This window comes from Gavialis gangeticus, unplaced genomic scaffold, assembly GCF_001723915.1.
Source record: "Gavialis gangeticus isolate Ggan-Ray unplaced genomic scaffold, GavGan_comp1, whole genome shotgun sequence".
In the NCBI taxonomy this organism is placed as follows: domain Eukaryota; kingdom Metazoa; phylum Chordata; order Crocodylia; family Gavialidae; genus Gavialis; species Gavialis gangeticus.
The window spans coordinates 28,078,787-28,100,816 of record NW_017729034.1 but is presented as its reverse complement, the minus strand read 5'-3'; the positions used below and the strand labels follow the sequence as shown (position 1 = coordinate 28,100,816).

The following is a 22,030-nucleotide window of genomic DNA, read 5'->3' as shown; positions in this document are numbered from 1 at the left end:
GCCCCAGCCTCCAGGTATTGGCACAGCCTCTGCCACAGCGCGCTGCCGCAGCCTGACTCAGCACAGCGCAGTGCAGGGCATTGTGCTTTTGGGCAGCTTCAGGCTGTCACCTGGGGCTGTGCGCCACTTGTAGGGACCACCAGCCATACTGGCCTGGGTACTGCATGCATGAACCCTGCACCATCCAGCTGGGCCACTTCTGTGCATGCAGAACCTGGGCTGGTATGGCCGGTGAGCGGTCCCTGTGAGTGGCATGCAGCCCTGGGTGACAGCCTGGAGCTGCCCAAAAGCACACGGCCCTGTGCTGTGCTGAGCTGGGCCACAGTGGCACACTATGGTAGAGGCTGTGGGGGGGCTGTGCAGGGGGACTGTGGGGAGACCGTGCAGGGGGGCCGTGCCACAAGGCCAAGAATGTGGCTGCTGTTGCTGGTAAGCTGCAGGGGGGCTGCAGCTGGTCAGGGAATGCGTGGGGGGGCTGCAGCTGGATGGGGGTGCGGGTGGGGATGCAGGGGGGGCGCTGCAGCCAGGTGGGGGCGCATGTGGGGGGCCACAGCCTAGCGGGGAATGCGCAAGGTGACTGCAGCTGGCTACTTTGCTAGTGAGCACGCAACAGCCAGCTGTGGGCTGAGCAGTGGGGTTGGAGCCAGAGACAGTCCAACTAGGGAGCTGTAGCCGAGCAGGGAGGCGAGTGGCGGGGGCGCCGGTCCCTGGTGGGAGAGGTAGCCTGACCCTTCTCTCATCTGGCACACAGATCTGGGGGCTCACACCTCCACGAGGGCTGCTGGGCTGTGCTGGAATCATCGCAGGGTGCAAGACCCCGGATCTGCGATGAATGAGAGGAGGCTCAGGCTGCTGCAGCAACAATCTTGTCTGGTGTTAAATACAACCCACACCCAGCTTCGGTCCCTGGTGGGAGCGGCAGCCTGAGCCTCCTCTCATCTAGGGCACAGATCTGGGGACTCGTACCCCTGGGAGGGCTGCCAGGCTGTGCCAGACTCTTCCCAGGGGTGCGAGCCCCTGGATCTGTGCCAGATGAGAGGAGGCTCAGGCAGCAGCAGCAATGTTCTCCAGTGCTGGGTGCAGGCTGTGCCCAGCGCTGATCCCAGGTGACAGCGGCAGCCTCCTCCCATCTGGTGTGCAGATCTGGGGGCCTGCACCCATGGGAGGACTAGAACAGCCCCACAGACCTCCCAGGGATGCGAACCCCCTGATCCATGTGCCAAATGAGAGGAGGCTGCCTGATGAGAGGAGGCAAGTGTCAGGACTTCTGCTTTGAACAGTTTGAGGTGCAGTTTCCCAGGAACCTCTACACATATCTCCTTGCCACTTGGCAGGTGTCATGCCTCTGGAAGGGGCTACCATCCCTGCAATTTTCATCCAGATCAGGCAAGAACTGAGAGAGTTTTAGGCATTTTCATGATTCCCCATTATAGCCTATGGGTGAAATGTCGAAACTCAGTGAAACAGTTTCGACAAAATGGGACAGTGCTTCTAAACAAAACAGCAAAACAAAACACTGTCCCTTCAAAATGGTGAAATGGACACTGAAATGTAATGATGGTGTTTCGCACAGCCCTAGTGTGAGCCCCTGAATTTGCACACGGGATGAGAGGAGGCCCAGGCTCCTGCCTGTGCCCAGTGCCAGGGAAGATTGTTGCTGCTGCTGGTCCCAGGTGGCAGCAGCAGCCTCCTCTCATCCAGTGCTCAGATCTGGGGGCTTGCATCCCTAGGAGGAGTCTGGCACAACCCTGTAGCCCTCTCAGGGGTGTGGGCCGCCGTATCTGTGCTCTGGATGAGATCACTATCTTTCAGATTACTCTCAATCCTCAGATCTACCACCAGGTCATCCTCTTTGGCTAGAACCAAAGCCAACAAAGCCTTCCCCCTGGTTGGCCCATTCATCTCCTGTACTAACTAAAGTTCAAAAACCTATGTGACCGGTCAAATCTGGCCATGTGCTTCTCCCAGCAGATGTCAGGATAACTGAGGTCTCCCATGACAACCATGTCCCTTGAATGTGCAGCCTCCGTTAGTTCTTGGAAAATTCAAGATCTGGCTCCTCTTCCTGGTGTGGTGATCTGTAGTAGATGCTTACCATCATGTCTCCTTCTCCTCATCCCCCCCGTATCTTGACCCACATGGTCTCAATGCCCTTCTCTCAAACCAGTTTGAGGAGGCATACCAGCTCTGATTGAAGCCTCTCAACACCACAGAAAGAAAGGAAGTGCCTATCAAAGGGTATGGGCAAATGTTCTTTTGCAGTGCATCGAATTCTACTGCAATATAAAGAGCTTCTAATTTGGAGCACTTGAAAATTGTGTAGACTTACTCTCCCTTGCAGCTGAAGTCTATGCTGTGCTGGTGCTCTGCGGTTAGAGGACTAGGCTGGCAATTTGTCTTTTAGGCCCAAGTCTCTGGAGATCCACAAGGACTGTCAAATGCAGAAGAAGGAGCCCAGTGCCTGCCCCCTCCGCCCCCCTTTTAGTATGTGCTGAGTGCTTGCTGTCACTGCAAGCCTTGTAAAATTTGAGGGCTCTTCAGTTACAGCAGCAGCACAGTCACCTTGGGGGGGGGGGGGGAGGGGTTCAGAATGGATAACTACCATCTCTTCCTCCTGCAGTTCTTAGCTGAGTAATACTGGGTGAGAGGTGCTGTCTCTCCTATCCTGTTTGAGGTAAAGGATCATGGCATGATGGTGCAAGGGTCAGTTTGTGGGACTGGTTGAGTATAATGAGGCTAGGAGTCAGTTTGTGGGGTGGAAAAATGCCTATATTGTCACTGTACTAGAGGGCTGAAACTTACCAAGTGGTTTGGTTTTGTCTTGCCTATGTCTTTAGTTGGCTTTGTCTTGAGCGCTTGGAGGAAGAGAGCTGGCTTGTGTGCAGCTGTTGGGATGTACTCATGAGTTGAAGTTGGAGTGGTCAGTAGGAGCATGGGAGTTGGGTAGCAGGAATATGGAGGGAATACTCAGCTGCGCGGACAAGGAGACGGTGGGATGTGATATTGATGAGTTGGCCTGGTGTAAGATCAACGGTGTTTTCAGGTGGGATGGGATATTTGATGTTAGTGACATCAGGAACCTCCCTTTCAATGTTCCCGAACAGAAGAAGGAACTCTCCAAAGTCATCCTGCTCCTTGGCTGTGGCAGGCCTGGAACCAAAGGTCTTATTTCCCTGAGTCCTTTTTTGGCCTCAGCATTAACTCTGGAATCAGCAGTGAAGTCATACTCTTAAGTCAGTTATGCCTGCTAGAATCTGAGACAGTTGCCTGTATTAAGTGCAAGACACCCTCCAAGTGTCCAATACTTTATTGGTCTTTTGGGCTTTGTTGTCTTGTGTTCAGCACTTTGGCTTGATGTGACACTAGTTCCAACCATGGCTGTGTCCCAAGGGGGCCATTTTTAAAATCATGTGCTCATAGAAAGCCTGACTGTATTTACATGTCCAGAGTGAGCTGTATGTGTTCTTGTCACCCTAGGTGGCAAGGACATCTCTTCCCTCTGCCTGCCTCCAGTTAGTAAACTGTCTTGTAGATGTGGCAGAAGATGCTGCTGCTGTTATTTTGAGTGTGTGCCACTGCTGGCATCCTCCACAGGGTCCTTGACACATCTGCTATAGTAGAGACTGAGTTGTTTAGTTGGTCTGGGGTTGGGACCAGTCTTTCCCCATGTCACTAACCAGTGACCTCCAGTATTACATGCTACTCCAGGGGAGGTAGTGTCCATTTGGCCATTTCCATTGCTCACATATATACGTATGTATATGTGCCCACACGCACACTTGGATTTAAAAAAAAATACTAATATGCTTTAATTTATTTTCAGAATGTGGTCGAACAATTCCAGGAGTTGTAAAAGGAACTAAAATTATGAGATTGTATGTTGATACCACACCAGACAAGTTCAAAGGACTCTGTTTATTCTTCACTCGTTATAGGAGTGACATCCCTGTAAATGCAAAAACTATGCATGAGGTACTCTCATTTTTATGGTTCTTATATTGGTTATACCCAGAATTAAAGTTAGGATGTTTTATATCAGGTTCATATTGTTACTGCATTATAATGTAGCACCTCATATTTTTTCTTGACTGTTGATTCATAGCACAAAGTTCTCTATACTCTCCTTTTTGTGGGGCATTAGACAGATACAGTACAGCAAGATCCTTGAATACTTTAGGAATGGGCATATTCCTGGCAAGCACAAGTGAGATACCCTTCCGAAAGGGTTGCATATGCTACCAGCTATGTTGATTTGCTCCTTATTTCCTTTCTTACTGTCTCTGAAGAGGTTAAAGTCACAATCAATATTAGCGATATCAAGGATCTCTCTAAGCTCAAGTACATGAAGTTTTGTCTATCCTCCTGCATGCAGAAAGCAAGGAGAGGAAGAGATTGCTTGACTCCTTCCTCCTCTACATCATTATGGGATACCAAAAACAATTTTAGCCTAAGTAGATTGTGGAGAATCTACATTTCTATTTTATTCTTTTGATATTAAAAATATATTGGCCTGATTTTCATTTACACTAAAGCCCCTTTATAGTACTCTAACAGTGTTAAGGGGCCTTAGCATAAATGAAAATCAAGTCTATATAGGTTTATCTAGTAATTCATTGTGATTTCAGACTCTTAGGATAGGAAATCCATCTTTATTTTAAAGCCCTACTATAGGAATTCCATCTTTATTTTAAAGCACTACTATGCATATTAGTACTTAACAAATAATAAATAGTAATATTTAAAAAGTAATACAATTTTTACCATTAAAAAGTCTAGAGTATTAGGCCTCAAAAGAAAGAAAGCACTGGTAGGTAGATATACTATAGGATCTTAACACTGTGTGTTGTCCCAGTATTGAACACAAGATTTATATTGGGAAAAATTTCATAAGGGTAAGGGGTTAATTTAAAAATGGTGATTTGAAAGCCACCTAAATATTTTGGAAAGGTTGGAGCACCCAAAGAGACCGAGGGCTATCCATAGAGACTGGTAATTGGTTTATAGGGAGCCCTGCTCAGGGCTAGGATTGAAGGATTGGACTGACTGGCAGCCCCATGATGACTAGGGCAGAGTGTGGCAACTCAAGGCCCAGTCTGATAACCTGAGGGCAGCATCTTAAATTTATATCCATTTTAACATCAGGGTGTGGCAGACAAGGTATTTGGATAATACCCTGGGAGACCAGAGAGAGAGAGGACTAGTGCAGACAAACCACCTGCAGAGGTGGGGGGTCCTGTTGTAGGTGCCAACAGCTAAAATTAGGTTACTTCTTCAGCTACTAGCACAAAGATTTAAGTGGCACTTAAGATTGAAATGAATGGGTTTTGGCAAATGGCTAGTGTGTTTTGCATGATTTAAACAGCTCTTTGGTCTACCGATGGGTGTCTTAAATAGTCTATACTATACTAAAAATGTACTGAATCATCAGAGAATAATTTCTTATCTGTTGTGTATGAGATAAAAATCAATAACACTTACATATTCGTATGTATGTCGATATTTCAAATTAAATAACACCTTTCCTAAATGAAGTTTTTGTTGTAATATTTTTTTAATTTAAATTGACCTGTATGGAAGGCTTGCATGTTTTAAAAATCAGTGTTTTCAGGAAAATCTGTTGCATTGCTTATAATAATTGTGTTTTCTTTTACAGGATATATATTTTTGTACATTGGATGCTACTGAAGGACTTCTACTTGGTGTTAGGAACATGCTATCAAAGATTTTTCTACCGGCTATTCTTGCAACAAACAATTGGGGTGCTTTAAACCAAACCAAACAGGGAACATATGAAAAACAGAATTTTACAGAAACCATTAACAGATATCTTTCATTTTTAGATGGTAAGAAACAGATTAAGTAAATCATTCCATTTAAGGGTTACCTTTCAAAAGAAAGTGTCTTAAACATATTAAAGAAATATAATCCTATTTTACAAGGAAGATACAATGTTGTTACTTAATAGGCTTCAGTTTGCATGGCATGACATTTTTAAGGAAGGAGCTAGCACAGTATTTATGATCACAATTTTCATTTTTTTATTACTTTTTTGTGAGCCAAGTAAAATAATTATTTTGTAGCAGCAAAATTGATTATTGGGTTTATTTCCGGAGTGAAGTGTTTTGGATTGCTAGAAACAAACAGGGTTTGAGCATATTCTTCATTTTAATTGTTTTATCTTAGGTGCTACAATAAGCATTAAAGGAACTGTTGAGTTAAAAAAAATAGATTCTGTTGACTTTTCTAAACTCCAGTCCTTTGAGGAAGTCACAGCAGCAGCTGCTAATCCTGATACAGTGCATGAGCTAGAGGATGTGTTTATGATATGGTATAAGCAGATTGAACAAGTAAGTTATCTTAAAATGTATATCCCAATGGACAGAACCAATAAGTTCTTTAATAAAATCTGTATAGTCTTAAATCATTGTGGTATACAAAACAATAGGAAGGAGAGGAGAATAAGACAAGGGAACATACTTATTTTATACATCCACACACCTATAGGCATATACTGATATTTGGTCTGTAGAGACCAAATACCATCTCTCTCTATGGAGAGATGGCACTTCATGCCAGTGATCTTCCCCCATTAAAGTCTGTCAAGCCTCATGTTTCTGCAAGTTTTTATCAGTTGCCAATGTACTGTTGATACTCTTGCTAATTTCATCTGTGTTCTCTGAATCCACCGTGTCAAATGGACTGTCCAGCAAAAGAAAAACATATAAAAAGTTTTGTTTCTAAGTAAATAATTATCTTCCCTAGGTTTTTTTTAAAAAGTAATTAGTTAGCTTCACTGAAACTCAAACTCTTAAGGAATCATGTAAATGCGCGATTTAGCTCATCCCAGCTAACGGCAGCACTTAAGTGCTTGTTTCATGTCTCATTGGCCTAAGTTTCAGTGTATGATAGTGTGATTTTTTTTGTTTTTTTTAAATAGAATTATTCTTTGAAATGCTGTATCCCATCTCTAAAGCAGGGGTGGCCAGTATGCAGTATGTATGCCATAAGTGGCTCAGCCTCTGTGGGCAGCATGTGGCAGATGAGAGAAGGAATAGGGAGCACAGCAGCAGATAAGGAGGAAGCAGAAGCCAGAGTAGGAAATCAAACAGGAAAAACAGAGTGGGGAGCAGAAGCAGAGTAGCAGATCACACAGAGGAAAGAAATCAGAGTGGCACTTGGACAGTGCAGGACTAATTTGTAGTGTCCCTGTCAAAAAGGTTGATTCTCACTGCATCCTGAATGTCTTCAGCCCAGCTGTTTGTTATTTATGGCTGGATCTTTCTGCTGGATATTTCTGTTATAAGAAATCAAATACATATGAGAACAAAGTTCATGTTTTATTTTTAAATTTAGAAATATTATATCTATCACTGATAGTTATATACAATATGAAATATATAAAATAGAAATGCAATTTTTTTTACATTTACAATTATTGGTTGTAGGTTTTGATTGAGAGTGAGCAGATGAGAAAAGAAGCTGATGATTCAGGTCCGCTGACTGAGCTAGAACATTGGAAACGCACGTCTGCCAAATTTAATTTTATTATTGAACAGATCAAAGGACCAAGCTGCAAAGCTGTCATAAATGTTTTAAATATTGCACATTCTAAACTATTGAAGGTAATTCTCCATTCTGTTCAACTCTGCCTTGATTGATTCAAGGCTGGGCTCTGTAGCCAAGGGCTTGTGTGGTAAGCTAGATTTCAGAAGGTTACAAGTTCAAGGCTGGGTGTATCTCCCTGAACTTCCCAGCTGGAAATGGCAGTCCTTGTGTTTGAGGAAACTTTTTTGACCAGCTCATTTGGTTAGAGTATGGTCCTAATAATATCAAAGTTTCAGGTTCAATCCCTGGTTGGGGTAAATGATCACTATACAGTGGACAATAAGCTGAATATGTGTCAACAGTGTGCCCTTGTTGCCAAGAAGGCTAACTGTATACTGGGCTGCATTAGTAGGAGCGTTGCCAGTAGATCAAGGGAAGCGATTCTTCCCCTCCATTCAGCACTGGTGAGGCCACATGTGGAATACTTTGTCCAGTTTTGGGCCCCACACTACAGAAAGGATATGAACAAAGTGGAGAGAATCCAGTGAAGGGCAACAAAAATGGTTAGGAGGTTGGGGCACATGAATTAGGAGGAGAAGCTGAGGGAACTGAGTTTATTTAGTCTGCAGAATAGAAGACTGAGGGGGCATGTCTGCACATTCATTAATGTGCTGTAATTATGGCACATTAAGTTTAGTACCTATAGTAACAGGTATTAACTTAATGCGCTGCAGTTGGTGCTACTGCACATTAGTGCAGATGAATGCTTTTTAGGTGATGCTTAATGCCCATTGGACTAATTACTGTGCATTAGTCCATTAGTATGGTTTTTGCATGACACACTAATGCACAGTAGAATTAGTCCAATGAGCATTAAGTGTTTCATGTAGACATGCCCAGGGAGTATTTGATAGCAGCCTTTAACTACCCGAAGCATGGTTCCAAAGAGGATGGAGCTAGACTGTTCTCAGTTGTAGCAGATGACAGAATAAGAAGAAATGGTCTCAAGTTGCAGCAAGGGAAGTTTAGGTTGGATATTATGAAAAACTTTCTCATTAGGAGGGTGGTGAAGTACTGGAACAAGTTACCTAGAGAGGTGGTGGAAACTCCATCCTTGGAGCTGTCTAAGGCCTGACTTAACAAAAGCCTGGCTGGAATGACCTAGTTGGGGATGGTCCTGTTTTGAGTAGAGGTTTGGATTAGATGACCTCCTGAAGTCCTTTCCAACCCTAACTCCTATGATTCTGTGATTCAAAACGTTTTTTTGTACTGTATTTCTCCCTTTAGATATGGAGAGAGTTGGATGCCAGAATCACAGATACAGCAAATGAATCAAAAGACAACGTGAGATATTTATACACACTTGAAAAAGTTTGTCAGCCACTTTACAATTATGATCTGGTAATTCTATCCTTTGTGATTTTCAGGTATATAGTGTAAAATGTAGAGGTGCACCAATATATCAGTCCATATTGAATCAACACCAATAAAAGGAAAATTGACATTATCGACAATTAGCTTTTTTTGGTAGTGATAAATGCTGCATTCTGCTGGTAAATCTGGTGGGGGGGAAGGGGCATGGGGAAGGGAAGGGCCCCCCACCCAGCGCCACCACCGCTCTTTTCGCCCCTGCCACCTTTGAGCGCAGTCCTGACCCAGTCTCTCCACTGGGAAGAGGCTGGTGCAATCCCTGGCCCTGAGCCTGCAGCTGGCTGACCTCATCTCACACACACATCCAGGAGGCACATGACCCCCATGCCTTCTCCAGGGGTGCACACAGTGGCAGGGAGCTGCCCCCACTCCTTCCACCCCTGTGGACAAGCTGTGGCTGTGTCTCGTGCACCGCCCTGGCCCAGTGAGGCAGTGCCTACTACCCCTGCCCCATTCTCTTCCTCACCATTAGGACCTTGATCTGCTGCCCCCACCCCAATGCCCTTTTCCCTCACCACAGACTTACTGGCTGGACACTGCTCTCCAAGCTGCTGTGCTGCATATTGGCTATTGGATTGGTATTGACCAATATGGCTGGTTAATAATCAATCGGCTATCAGTATCAGCCAAAAAAATCTTTATTGGCGCACCCCTAGTAAAATGTTCATGTAGAACGTGTAGAAAACAGTAAACTTTAAGACAGAAGCTTCTTTATGATGACTTCTACTTCAGAATATTATTTTTTCTAAATACTAATCTAACTTTGAATTTTTAAACTATTATTTGATTAGACTTGATTATACTTTACCTTCTTTGCCTATAAATTAAGCCTTATTTCAGCATGTTCCAACATTCAGCATGGGTCAGCATAACCTTGTAGTTGTATCTTGGCTTTGTTGTACACAAAGATCTATTTATTCATTAGAAGAAGTCAGAAGGATGAAGAAGAACAGAAAATGAGATGATTAAACTGTCTCAAAACAGGAAAAAATCAGATTGAGAGGACTAGGGAGCTTGTGTATATACCAAATTAAATATAATTACCAGTAAAATGTTTTTTGGATAGTGACTGTTACAGTGAATGCCAGATTTCTTGCTGCTTTTGCAGCTTAGTGAATCTTTTTCCTCAGTCATTTTTTACAGATCATTCAGCCCTTCAATTAGATACAACCTTTGTGTCTGGAGTAATCATTTCCATTAACATGGGCAAAGAAATACAAGCAATTTGGGAGGTTTCCTGGAGTTACATAAGAAAATCATGTTTAATTTGTGCCTTCAATAAGTTCAGCAATCCATTAGACTTTCTCTTGACTCTCACTACTAAGTAATCTTACTGAAATTCATTTCCTGTGCATGATTATTCCTTCTTTTTGTTCTAGATAAGAGAGAGCCAGCTAAGTTACTTAAAAAACCCTATTACCATAGTATGTGATACCCTTGTGAGGCAGGAAAATTAGAGAATAGACTTACCAAGATCACAAAGAAAAGCTGTGGCAGCGCAGGGAATTTAAATCTGTGTGTGATACATTCCATCTTAGTACTATAGACGTGGCTTCCTCTCTTCCATCCTCCTATAAAAATGGGTTCTGGTTTTCTTTTTCAGTTGGTAGGCATGGGTGGTCCAGGTATGAATGACAAGAGGTTTGGTTTTATTTTTTTAATTTTTAATGCTACCATCATTTTGGAACTTGGGCCTAGTATGGTACATTTCATAGAGGCAAATTTTCAGGATCTTTTGGCTGAAGAGACGTCTGAAAAGCAGTGCGGTTTCTGTCTGTACTTGCACATAATGCAGGAAGATGGAGGGATTTCCATCTTGTTTGGCTCTTCATGTCATGAGGAGGAGACAGAGAGGGATTTAATAGCAGCCTTCAGTTACTTGAAGCAGGGTTCAAAAGAGGATGGAGCTAGACTGTTCTCAGTGGAGCCAGGTGGCAGGACAAGGAGCAATGGTCTCAAGTTGCAGCAAGGGAAGTTTAAGTTAGATAGTAGGAAGAATTTTCTCACTAGGAAGGTAGTCAAGCAGTGGAACAGGTTACCCAGAGGGGTAATGGAAGCTCTATCCTTGGAGGTTTACAAAACCTGGCTAGACAAAGCTTTGGCTGGGATGATCTAGTTGGGGTTGGTCCTGCTTTGAGCAGGGGGTTGGACTGGATGACCTCCTGAGGTTCCTTCCAGCCCTAACTTTCTATGATTCTATGATTTCCAGATGGAAACTCCAAACTAAGTCGTTCAACCTGTTCTGCTCAGTGGACTTTAAACATATGCATGTACTTTGATGCCTTCATCACTAATATTGTCCAGACCTTTTGGTATCTACTTCTGTTTAAATTAGGGATAAAATCATTCACTATTTTATGAATCACACAAAGCTAATCAACTGTGAGAGAGTCTGCCTTCTCCCAACTGAAGAGGGCTTTGCTTGGTCAGTGACAGGGTGTGCAGGCTCTGCTGGGTCAGTGACAAGGGCAAGGGGTCTGTGCCTGCCCCATGCCCAAAGTCCTCCAGCCTTGAATTTCCTGTGCCATGTCCAGGCCATCTGCAGACAGGTAGAGAGCTATGCTTCTCAGAATCAAAAGCTAGACTCTGGGCAGGGGAGGCTAAGGTCAACTGGGTCTAGGTTGTGTGGCAGAAGGGGGGGGCAGTTCTGCTCTGGCCTGAGTGGTCCATGGTGGGATTGGCTGTGGCTGAAAAAGCTGGGAGAGGAACATGGCCCCTATGTGCTTCAGTGCTGGGCTTTTCTAGACCTAAATACAGGGGAGGAAGGTTGTGTTCTGCTGCCTCTCTGAAAAAAATGAACAGCTATATTTGTGGTTTTTCTTGGGAAAATTTCATGTAAATAAAGGAGTCTGTTGTTCCATATTTTTCTAGTAGTATGACATTGATAAGCATCTCTAAGAGGTGATTAGTTCACCTTATATAGGGCAGCCAAAATAATTATCTGTAAGAACTGATCCTGCAGGGTTTTATAATGATTTAGTCACTTCTGGTTTTCTTAATATATATAATCACCTAATATAGTGATTACCTTGGGGACATCACTATAGTCTCCATGCTCAAAGACCCAATTGTAGGGGCTTCTGAAGATACCAAAATGTCTATCTCAAGTCTTAGTCAGCTTTATCAACTTTATAGCTTGTTTAAACACAGCTGGCATATGAGCGTGTTGCTCAGAGGAAGCCAGTGAGTGCTTGTTAGAAATACTGTAATTATCATCTCCTACCTACTCTTAGGTTTAGACAACTTTACTCAAGGTGCTGTGGAAAGAAATAGCTGTGGAATCATTGCATTTCTTGTGCAGGGGACAAATATATTAATACTGAAGGTATTTTTCCAAGCTATACCCACTTTAGATGTGAAAACGAGATATTAAAATGAGACACAAGATTGTATACATATTGAAAATAATATATGCTCGGCTTAGGTTTTGGTTTCTTCTTTGGGTATCTGATGTGTTTCTTGTGGTTCCCTTATTGGTTGAAAGATTGCATTTTTTTTCTTTTGTGTTCCAATTATGAATCTTAATTATGTCATATGTATTACTAATCTCAGGTAATATCTGATATGACAAGTTAAGTTATCTGCCTCTTTTGTTTGCAAAGCTACCAACTAGTCTTGTTTCTTGCATACGGTGCAGAATATAATTAATTGATTCTCTTTGCCAGGTCTGTATGACCTACCTGAAGGATGCCACGTGTCTGTTAAGTTGACATGGAAGAAGGAGGAATGCAACTAGGAAAAAACTGGTTGCTTAGTTTTGTTTGTCATATCCTCTTTTTCCCATTCTGCCCCTATGAACTCCAGGGAATGTTGCTTTAAGTATTTTCTTGTAAGTTTCTGTCTAGGACTTACCAGTCAATCATATATAACATATATTTACTTTCTGCTTAATAAAGACATAGTGCTGCCCATAGTGGCTATTCCCATATAAAGTGCATAAAATGGGAGTAGAGGAAACTAATCTAGTGGGAGTCAAACTTTTGGCAGATGTGACACAAAACTAGTCCCTCACTCTCCCCGACTGCCACACAGTTCCCTTCCCCTGTCAGATTGCTGCTCTTTTTTCTGCTTCTTTCCCTATTTCCTATTGTGCTGCCTGTCTCCTACCTGGTCTGCCACATGCCACACACAGAAGCTACCTATGTCACTTGGGGCACCACATGCTGGCAGTTGGCCATCCCTGTTCTAATCAATAGGATTAACAATGACCAGTCTTCCCTTAGTACCACAGTGTGTCACTAGATGGTGCCAGGTATCTGACATCAAATTCACAGGTTCATGTAAACATCAAATTTAGACTGTTCTGTGAGAGTTACTAGTTTGAAAGTCTTCTTAAAGAAAACATCATAGAAGTTACATACAGAAGACCTATGCTAATTGGACATATAGTACATTCTTCTGCCCAGATCGAATACTTAACTTTAGGTCTTTGGTTAATGCGCAGTAGTCCGAGGTGTCTCTCTTTGCTGGGAGATAATTCTACTACTGAGCATCTTCAAGGTTTTTTTCCTGGTATATAATTTAAGATTTTCCTTTCTTAGATAGTCTGTGCTTGATGAAAGTGATTTAGTTGCACATTACGTCTTATAGGCATGGAGGTAATTGTACTGGGTGCATCTACACATCCTATTAATGCGTTTTAAACTTATTGCATAGTAAAATAAGGCTTAGTAAGCTTTACCTGGGAGGGCGTCTACACCAGGGTACCATATGTCCAAGTTTTCCTGGAGATGTTCTCTTTTGTGGCCCCCTGTCCTTGTATCCGGGTGGGTTTTTAAAATGAGAGCAAGTGTCCTGGTTTTTACTCTTCCTCTGCTTTCCTGGGCTGGCTGCTTGGGGATGGGAGCTGCAGGCAGGGTGATTGGCTGTTGGGGGTCACGTGTTCCCCATGCAGGCCCCAGCAAGCCACTCCCAGGTAGAGACATGTTGTGTATGTGTATGTGTGTCTGGAGGCTGGGGGGGCAGGGGCTTAGGAGTGAGAGGCAGAGGCAGGGCATGGGCATATCACTGCCCCACCCCCACAGGTGTCCTCTTTTTTGATACTGGAAATATGGTAACCTGAACACGTGCACCTGCTGGGGGAAGTTCATTGCAGGGATACTCTTGCCCTACTCTGCCCCTCCACAGTAGCTAGGGGGAACTCCAGGTTACTCTGGGTGCCAGCCCCAGGTTGGCAGGGGGCACCAGGGTCAGGCCTAGTTCTGGGGGGCAGCGGGAGCTGTCCTGCTTTCAGGGGGCTGCCTCCCAGCCCTGTGCCCTGATTGGCAGATTGGGGCCCAGGGCTAGGAAACAGTCCCCTACCCCAGGCATCTGCCTGTCTCCCAGCATCATGGGGTAGAGAAACTGCCCCCTGTCATGGGCAACTGACTGTTTCCTAGCCCCGCACCCCTATTTGGAGATTAGGGCACAGAGCTGGGAAGTAGGCAGCTGCCCAGTGCGGGGACAGTTCCTCTGCCCTTGTTGCCTGGTGTCTTAGACTGAACTCCCGGGTTTGGCAAATTCCCCACGCTTGAACAAAGAACATACTCACGGTTGTTTTCACCCTTGCAAAGCTTTATTTAAGGATACTTGCAGAAGCAGGTGATAGAACAGAGCAGAAAGGACAGTCACCTCACACCAGCCTTAGGCAGCAGCTGCTACCCCACATGGTTCCTCTGGCCCTGGAGTGTCCTGATCCCAGGGATGCAATAGCCTGCGCTGGGACTCTGCGCAAGTCAGGACTTTTGCCAGAGTGAAGGAACCTGTAGTAACTTAAGAAAATACAGCTTATATAGTCTGAAGTAAACAACGCTATCTCAAGCTAGGAAAATGGGGATGAGTCGTGATCCAATGCACCCCATGTTTGCCACATTCCCCTGTATCACAACATTCTACTATCTAGGTTCGTGGCTTGGTCACACTCACAGAGCAGCAGGCTATGTGCCGCTTCACCGGCCTTCTGTGGAATCAGCATGCAAAACTCTTGCTCTTAGCACAGCGTGCAAAACTCTTGCTCTTAGCAAAGCTCTTACTATTACACCTGGGCTGACTGGGAGCAAATTGCTTCTGGTCAGCTGTCTACATGTGCAGTAGCTACTGCACAGTAAATCTACCTGTATCTACAGGTACTAGCCAACTGTATATTAGACTATTTTACTGCAGTAAATGATGCACACATTTAGATGGTAATGCTTTACTGCACAGTAAGTTGGTCTACTGTGCAATAAAGTGCCTTGTGTAGATGTGCCCACTGAGAGGTAAAAATGTCTGCACCTCTGATCTGCCCATTGACCAGATGTGACAGATTCAGGTTCCAGGGGCAACTCTCATGACTCCTAAGGGGGAGTGGTCATGCAATTACTGCTCCTGCTCTACTTCTGAAGTCCTTACCTCCTTTACTAGCCCATCATGCCTTTGACGTTAATATTTTTGGGGAGGGAGGCTGGCTGAGGGACCTACAGTGAGCCTCAATTGTTTTGTGTGTTAGGCTTTGGCCTTCATGGTCTCCACCCCTTTTTCTCTTGCTGAGCTGTCTAGTCCTAGTCCACTGTACCAGACCCCAGCTTTTTGTCTGGCCTTCCAAGGCCTTTATCTCTGCCTTCTCGTGGGCTGCTGAGCTTCCCTGGGCTCTCACTGTCTAGGCCCTAGGCCCAGTTTCTGTCCAACTCCAGGCTTGGGGCCCTCTGGCCCCCAAGTCTATGCTCCTTAGGTGCTAATGAAAATTGCCTCTTGTGGCCTCTCTGGGACCTCCAAAACCACCCCTACAGTTTCACCCAAACCACCAGATCTTCACTTAAGTACCTAGTCCTCCCTGGGCACTGGACTCTCCTCTTGCCCCCAGGCATCGGATCTAACAGCAACCAAAATATAAGCCCTTCTGGTTATAACACAAAGTTCTACCCAAACATTGGTTTTAATCCATTGCTATCCTTCAGCCTTTCTTTAGCTATCTCTGGGCCTAGCACACTGACAATCTGCCTCTCAGCCACAGGCACCTCTACAGAGCTCTTCCTTGTTCAGCCTCTGGAGCCAAACTGCCTGATCTGCCTCTGTTCCTGCCTTGCATATTTTGCGGGGCCCTGCCCTCTTCCAGTCAGGTGACTCCCCAGGGTTACCTGCAAGTGCAGCTCATTTCTATGGCAACCCAGATACAGTGGGACTCTGCCTGTTCTGCAGGGCTCTCCTTAGGCTGCTTATCTCTTAAAATGACAGGGTGCCCCAGGCTCTCTCTCACATCAGATTATGTACAAATTTTACATGTTTTACTATTACCAAATTACTTTAGTAATAATTTGGTATGCCTGACTGCTTTTCTAATACAATTTTTTTGTGCAAGATATGAGCTGGTTTTGGTCATCTAATCAATATATATTATTTAAATAAAAATATATATTATAAGTTGAGAATAAAAAAACTTTAAGAACAGAGAAGTGAAATTTTCTTTAAAAATTTTAGGTATCCATGGCACATGGAATACAAAATTTGATTAATGCTATAAGAATGATTCACAGCGTTTCGAGATATTATAATACATCAGAGAGAATGACATCACTGTTTATAAAGGTAAGCATATTGTCACAAACTTGTCAATGGGGCACCCCCAGAGTCCTGAGATTCTCCCTGCTGTCCCACAGCATGAGTCCTGCCACTGTTTTGTAGATCAGCCTTCCTGCTGATTCTACCACCCTGACTGCTGGAGAAATGAACTCCCCAAAGCCTGGGATCCAGAGATCAGGCATATCACACAAATAGCCTTCTAAATAACTCCAAGCCAGCACCTCCACTGCCTCCCTTCTCAGCAGCAGTATTCCAATTCCTCCCAAATCTCAGAATCCTCCAGAAGCTTCTCTCCCTGGGGTATCTGGCATTCCTTTGGTTGATGAGCCATTTCTCTCAGATGCCTTTGCTATAGAGGAGATGATTTCCTTATTACAGATTGACAGTGCCTTGGGTGCCCAACCCAAAATTGTCTCTTTCTGCCTGTGTCTAGGGGCATTTATATATGTGCCCGGGGGGGGGGGACACACTTTAATTAGAGGGTTTCCAAAAGCGGCTGTAATTAAAGTGCCCAGAACATCTTATATATCTACATCTTTGCGTTTCAAAATGGTGGTGGGGGTGCTTTATCTAAAGCTTGTTGAACGTGGAGCTGAGGTTTTCAGGTGTCTCATAATCACCTTTCCCTGGGGTGGCCCATGTATGAAACTTCATGGAGGCTGCCCTGCCACAGGCAGCCCCACTATGTGACATGTGCCCCTAGAGACTGGGGGGCATGGTGACCACCCGCAGGTGGCAGCAGCAGTATCAGTAGTGGGGGCCTGGAACAGCTCCCGCAGGTGGCCACAGCGGTGTTGGTGGTGGGGGAGGGTGAATGTCAAGCAGCGGCTGCCCGCAGGCGCCACTGGCAGTGGTGGCAGTGCTTCTTTCAGGGGGTGTATCACTAATCTCAGGGGGTGCATGTGCACCCCCTGTGGGTTGCCACCACACTAACCAGCCCCAGTATGGTGCATTTTCAGGTTTTACCAGGATGGGTCTTTAGGTCTTCCTGATCTTACTCATCCCTCACTGGGCTCTAGACAATGAAATCTTTTCATACCAGTAGAGCTTTCACACCCCTCCTACTTCTGCCCTCAGTGTTCCTTAATGTTTTGAGGTCAAGGATATAAAAGGAGACATGGCATCTACTACACCTATGTTTTTCTACTACTTTCCCAAAATCAGATTTTATTGAGCCTTCAAGAAAGGCAGGAAAGGAAGCCAGTAACGTGAATATGCAGAGTCCATTTTGAAAATCTCCAGTTATAACTAAGGGTGCAGACTCACAACACCAGTCATTTCAGAGTATTCTCAATTTACTCTAGAAAAGTGAATGGACATGCAATACAGTCTTTACTGAAGAAGAAATGCTGTTTTTTGGTGTAAAGTTATTTCTGAGGCAGTCAGATGCAAATTTACTGTGGGGTACATGTTGTGTCTGTTCCCATGGTCAGTTTCACTTTGGGGCAACCGTTTGTTCAATACAAACTGGCTTCCCAGCTACTAGTGGCCAGGCACTGGGGAGTAAAATCCAGGATAAATTACTGCAAAGTAAATGTATCATGTGTCTGCATCACAGTTACCTTACTCTTTCCTTCAAGTATCCTCTACCTATCCTACTTATGAGAAAAATTGGCAAGTATTAGCAGAAAGTGAGACTTGGGAGTAAAACTGAATAAGGGCTGGCATGGAAGGTCATGTGGCTCAGGTTGGTAGAGGGCAATGCTCAGCATTGACCCTAAATATCAATTTAAACATATTCTAAGAGATAGTATCAGAAATCTGTAACTTTTAGTTGAAATAAATGTTCCAGAAAATATTCCAGAATATACTTAATTGGTGCTGACAGTGGCAAGTGCAGGTTTTCATGCATCTCCTTCACAAATCTTATCTTTCTAAAATTATAGGATGTCTTCTGGAATTAAAAAACACTTCTTGCATCTCTAAAGGGGAAGTTTTTTTAAGGTACACTAGAATCCTATAAGGCCATATTGTAAAATGCAGTGACACAGGGTCTGATTAAATCTTGCTGTCTTTTTGAGGCAGCAAATCCAGTAACATTGGAACAAATCTGCAGACTCCCTTTGAAAGCTGTAGGTCTGCCTGTACCTTTGCATTTTCCATGCTGAAGCAAGTAACATTGCTTTGGTTCCATCCTGTCTTGTTTGCCCACATTTTTTGCTGCAGAAGTCAGCATTTTTTCGTCTTGACATGAGCTTGAGTGGCAGAAAATGGGGTGAAAGCCCTACCCCAATAGCAGTGAATTCCTTTGCTGGTCTACAGAACTACCATTCCCAGAATACCCTGTACTCCATGACACCGTCCACAGCACTGTTTCCTGCTGCCCCTACACACTGCCCAATGTGGGGAGGGTGAGAGAGGTCTTCCCTGGGCAAATTCTTGCGTGTTATGCCTCTGATGTTGATTATTAGCAGTCAAACTTGAAAGAACACTTGTTCATAGGGAATTGACCTTTGTCCACAGATGCAAAGATCTCTGGCTGGAACACTTGGAGGACTGTTTGTGCATTGGAAATGGTGTCTTCTCAATCAAAGTTTGAAATAGTGATATTCTGTGTGTAGGTCTGTATATGTGTGTGTTTTGCACATGTATTAGGGTTGTTGGTTGTAGCCATGTTGGTCTAAGGACATAGGCAGACAAGGTTCTTTGGGTAGATGTGATATCTTTTATTAGACCAACTAAATAGTTGGGAAAATTGTTTTTTGCAAATTTTGGGGCAAACTTCAGGCATAAAGAGAATCTGAAGAAGGGTGTTTGTGCCCAAAAGCTTGCAAAAAACAATTTTTACAACTATTTTAGCTGGTCTAATAAAAGATATCACATTTACCCAAAGAACCGTGTCTGCCTTTTGCACATGTATGTGTCTGTACCTTTATGCATGCGTGCATGTGTCCATGCACTCCTATGCACCCACATGATGCATGACTCCTAGCAGAGAACATGATTCACAGCTACTATTGTTCGCATAGGTAAAAGTTATCAGAACTTCAATGGTTCTGCCACTTGTATTCCAGGAAGGTAAGATCTGGATGTGAGAATCTTGTCAAAGTAATTTTCAAGAAGCAGAGTTATAAACAAATAACTTCCCTTATGTTTTAAGCCTATAAGAATATTATACCAAAGTCCATAAATTCTAGACTTTTATCTTAATATCATGGATGGTAAGAAATTTAAAGTTACTAAACAATTTCAATTACAGACACATAATTTATTTTTTAAAGATGCAGTGGCATTTATTTTTGGAGCTGGTTAACACGATGTACTGTTTGTACTTATGTGTCTATACTAGGTTACAAATCAAATGGTCACAGCATGCAAGGCCTATATTACTGATGGTGGTGTTTCTCGTGTGTGGGACCAGGAAATATCAGTAGTTATTAAAAAAATTCAGGTCTGTATAATGTAATTTTGTTGTTTTTACTGATCACCTACCCTGGCTTTTAATTTTCACCTGATAGACATATGCTAATAGCAAGGCTACGTTAAGATCAAATATTTTTATTATACAAGAATATATTGTTTTGTTTTATGAACATTTAATGTCAACTTGTTGTTTAGAGATACTTTTATCAGTCATAACACTTTATAGAATTTACAGTGCAAGATAAAGAGGCATAGAAGTTGAAGGCAATGAGTAAAGGAATGAAAAAGTGACATTTGAAACAAGCAAAATAAGTAATTAGAGAATAGGAGAAAAAATACATGTGGCAGCTGGAGCTGCTCACAGGGGTCAGAGGCATCAGGTAAAGACCCTGGTGCTCCCAAAGGCAGCCCCGGGGACTCCGATGCTGTGGGGAACTTATCCAGGAGAGAGCCAGAGCCATGCAAGCTGGCTTTTCAAGCAGCTGGCAATCAGGCTGGGCGGCAGTTGGCTGATGACATCAGCCGTGCCTGCTGCTGCAGGAGGTTTAAAAACCCCGGCAAAGGCCGGGCATAGGGGAAGCCAGTGGGGTGAGACAACGAGCTCATCAGGGTGGGTCCTGGCTAGCACAGGCTCTCGACAACACTTACCCGCTAAAGTAGGACAAATTGGGGAAGACAGAACATGCTTCCCCAGGCAGAGCACCCAGTGGAGGACTCTGGGCGCTGTCCCAGCATTGGGAGCTCTGAGTCACTGCAGCTGTATTTGACCCTATGGAGGGCATGGCTGTTCTGGGCCCGGCAAAGGGATGGAGCAGGGTCAAGAAGCAGGGACAAGTGCCAGGCTGAAACCATAAGCCTGCACTCTCCCCTGAGACTGATGTAGTGAGGCCCAATGAGAGGCCATAAGGAGCCAGAACCAATAATTAGGAATGGAGGCACAACAGCCCACACGGTTGGTGAGTGGACTGGGGTGTAGGAGGACCAGCAGCACCGACTCTGTGTGTATTACTGTCCCCGAGACAGCATAGGAACACCACTGAACCCCTCCAAGTATGTTTCCATCAAGTCATGGTAGGCAAGCTGGGGTGTCTGGCCCAGTGAGCAGGAGATACTCACACCACCATCTGGGGACATCACAATAAGAAATTCTGATATTTTTAAATAGAAGCTGAAAGTCGCCCAAAATTTGGAAGAGTAAATACTGAAGGCATAGAAGGCAAATAGGTGTAGAGGAGCAGGATTAAGATCTAAAAAAGTACAGGAGGAGAAATGTCTTTTCTAGGCATCATTAGTAGTGTTAGATAAAGCCCAAAGAGAAGAGTGGAAGCAGGGGTCAGAGGGAGCAGAAGAATGGGCAAAGTACTAGGCATGATGGGGAATAATGAAATGTAGACAAAGCAGTATTTGTTTAAAACAGGGATGAGTTCAGGCTTTATGTAGAAATGCATAGGAACCATTGAAAGAATGATAGGAGGTGAGTTAAAAACGGAGCTTATATTGGCTTATCTTGAAACTGTGGTGTGTATGTAGTGTATGTAGTGTAACAGAGACTGAATGAAGGTGTCTAATATACATGTTGAGTCAGGCCCCAAAACCCCACTGAAGGGTAGGGTTTTGGACACATCCCAGTGTTTAAGTGTATTGGAAAGATGATGATGAGGAGTCATGGAGACTGGAAATGTAGAGGTCAATAGTTTTGATGAGAACTGCTTAATATCATGAGCCAGAATTTGGCCACGTGTTGAATAGAATGGGGAAGATTTCAGAAATGTTAGTAGGAAAAACAAATTAATTGGTAAAGGAGTGGTGAGGAGAAAAGAAAAGGGAAGGAACCAAAGAACCTCAAGGTTCAGGTTCTGCTTATACTGTATACAGCTGTGTAGTTAAGCAGTGTATGAGCTAGTTGTAAGTGATATTCTTTTATGGTAGATAATCATTATTTAAAAGTAGAAGTAACCCTCAGAGAAGGGAGCAGAATCCAGAATGGGTGGATTGCAGAACAGAGCTGTGAGTGGGAGGAGTTGACTCCTGCCACTGCACGCATCCCAGGAGGGTACAGGGTGTGTGCCCCCTCAGATATGTATGCTGGGTGAGGGCAGGTTGCAGCTGTGAGCTGGGGCTGGGGTGGTGCTGAGCTCTTCCTGGGCTTGGGGCA

At 44.1% G+C, this 22,030-nt stretch overlaps 1 protein-coding gene across 1 annotated transcript in view; it reads left to right on the top strand.

Moving 5' to 3' along the window:
• The window catches only part of DNAH8 (dynein axonemal heavy chain 8), a 397,167-nt gene that overhangs the window by 8,104 nt on the left and 367,033 nt on the right, over positions 1–22,030 (top strand). Inside the window, exons 4-10 of the mRNA XM_019526702.1 lie at positions 3,824–3,972; positions 5,654–5,843; positions 6,184–6,347; positions 7,446–7,622; positions 8,833–8,946; positions 16,411–16,518; positions 19,802–19,903. Coding sequence (XP_019382247.1) covers positions 3,824–3,972; positions 5,654–5,843; positions 6,184–6,347; positions 7,446–7,622; positions 8,833–8,946; positions 16,411–16,518; positions 19,802–19,903 — 1,004 coding nt within the window. The remainder of the gene's footprint in view (positions 1–3,823; positions 3,973–5,653; positions 5,844–6,183; positions 6,348–7,445; positions 7,623–8,832; positions 8,947–16,410; positions 16,519–19,801; positions 19,904–22,030) is intronic.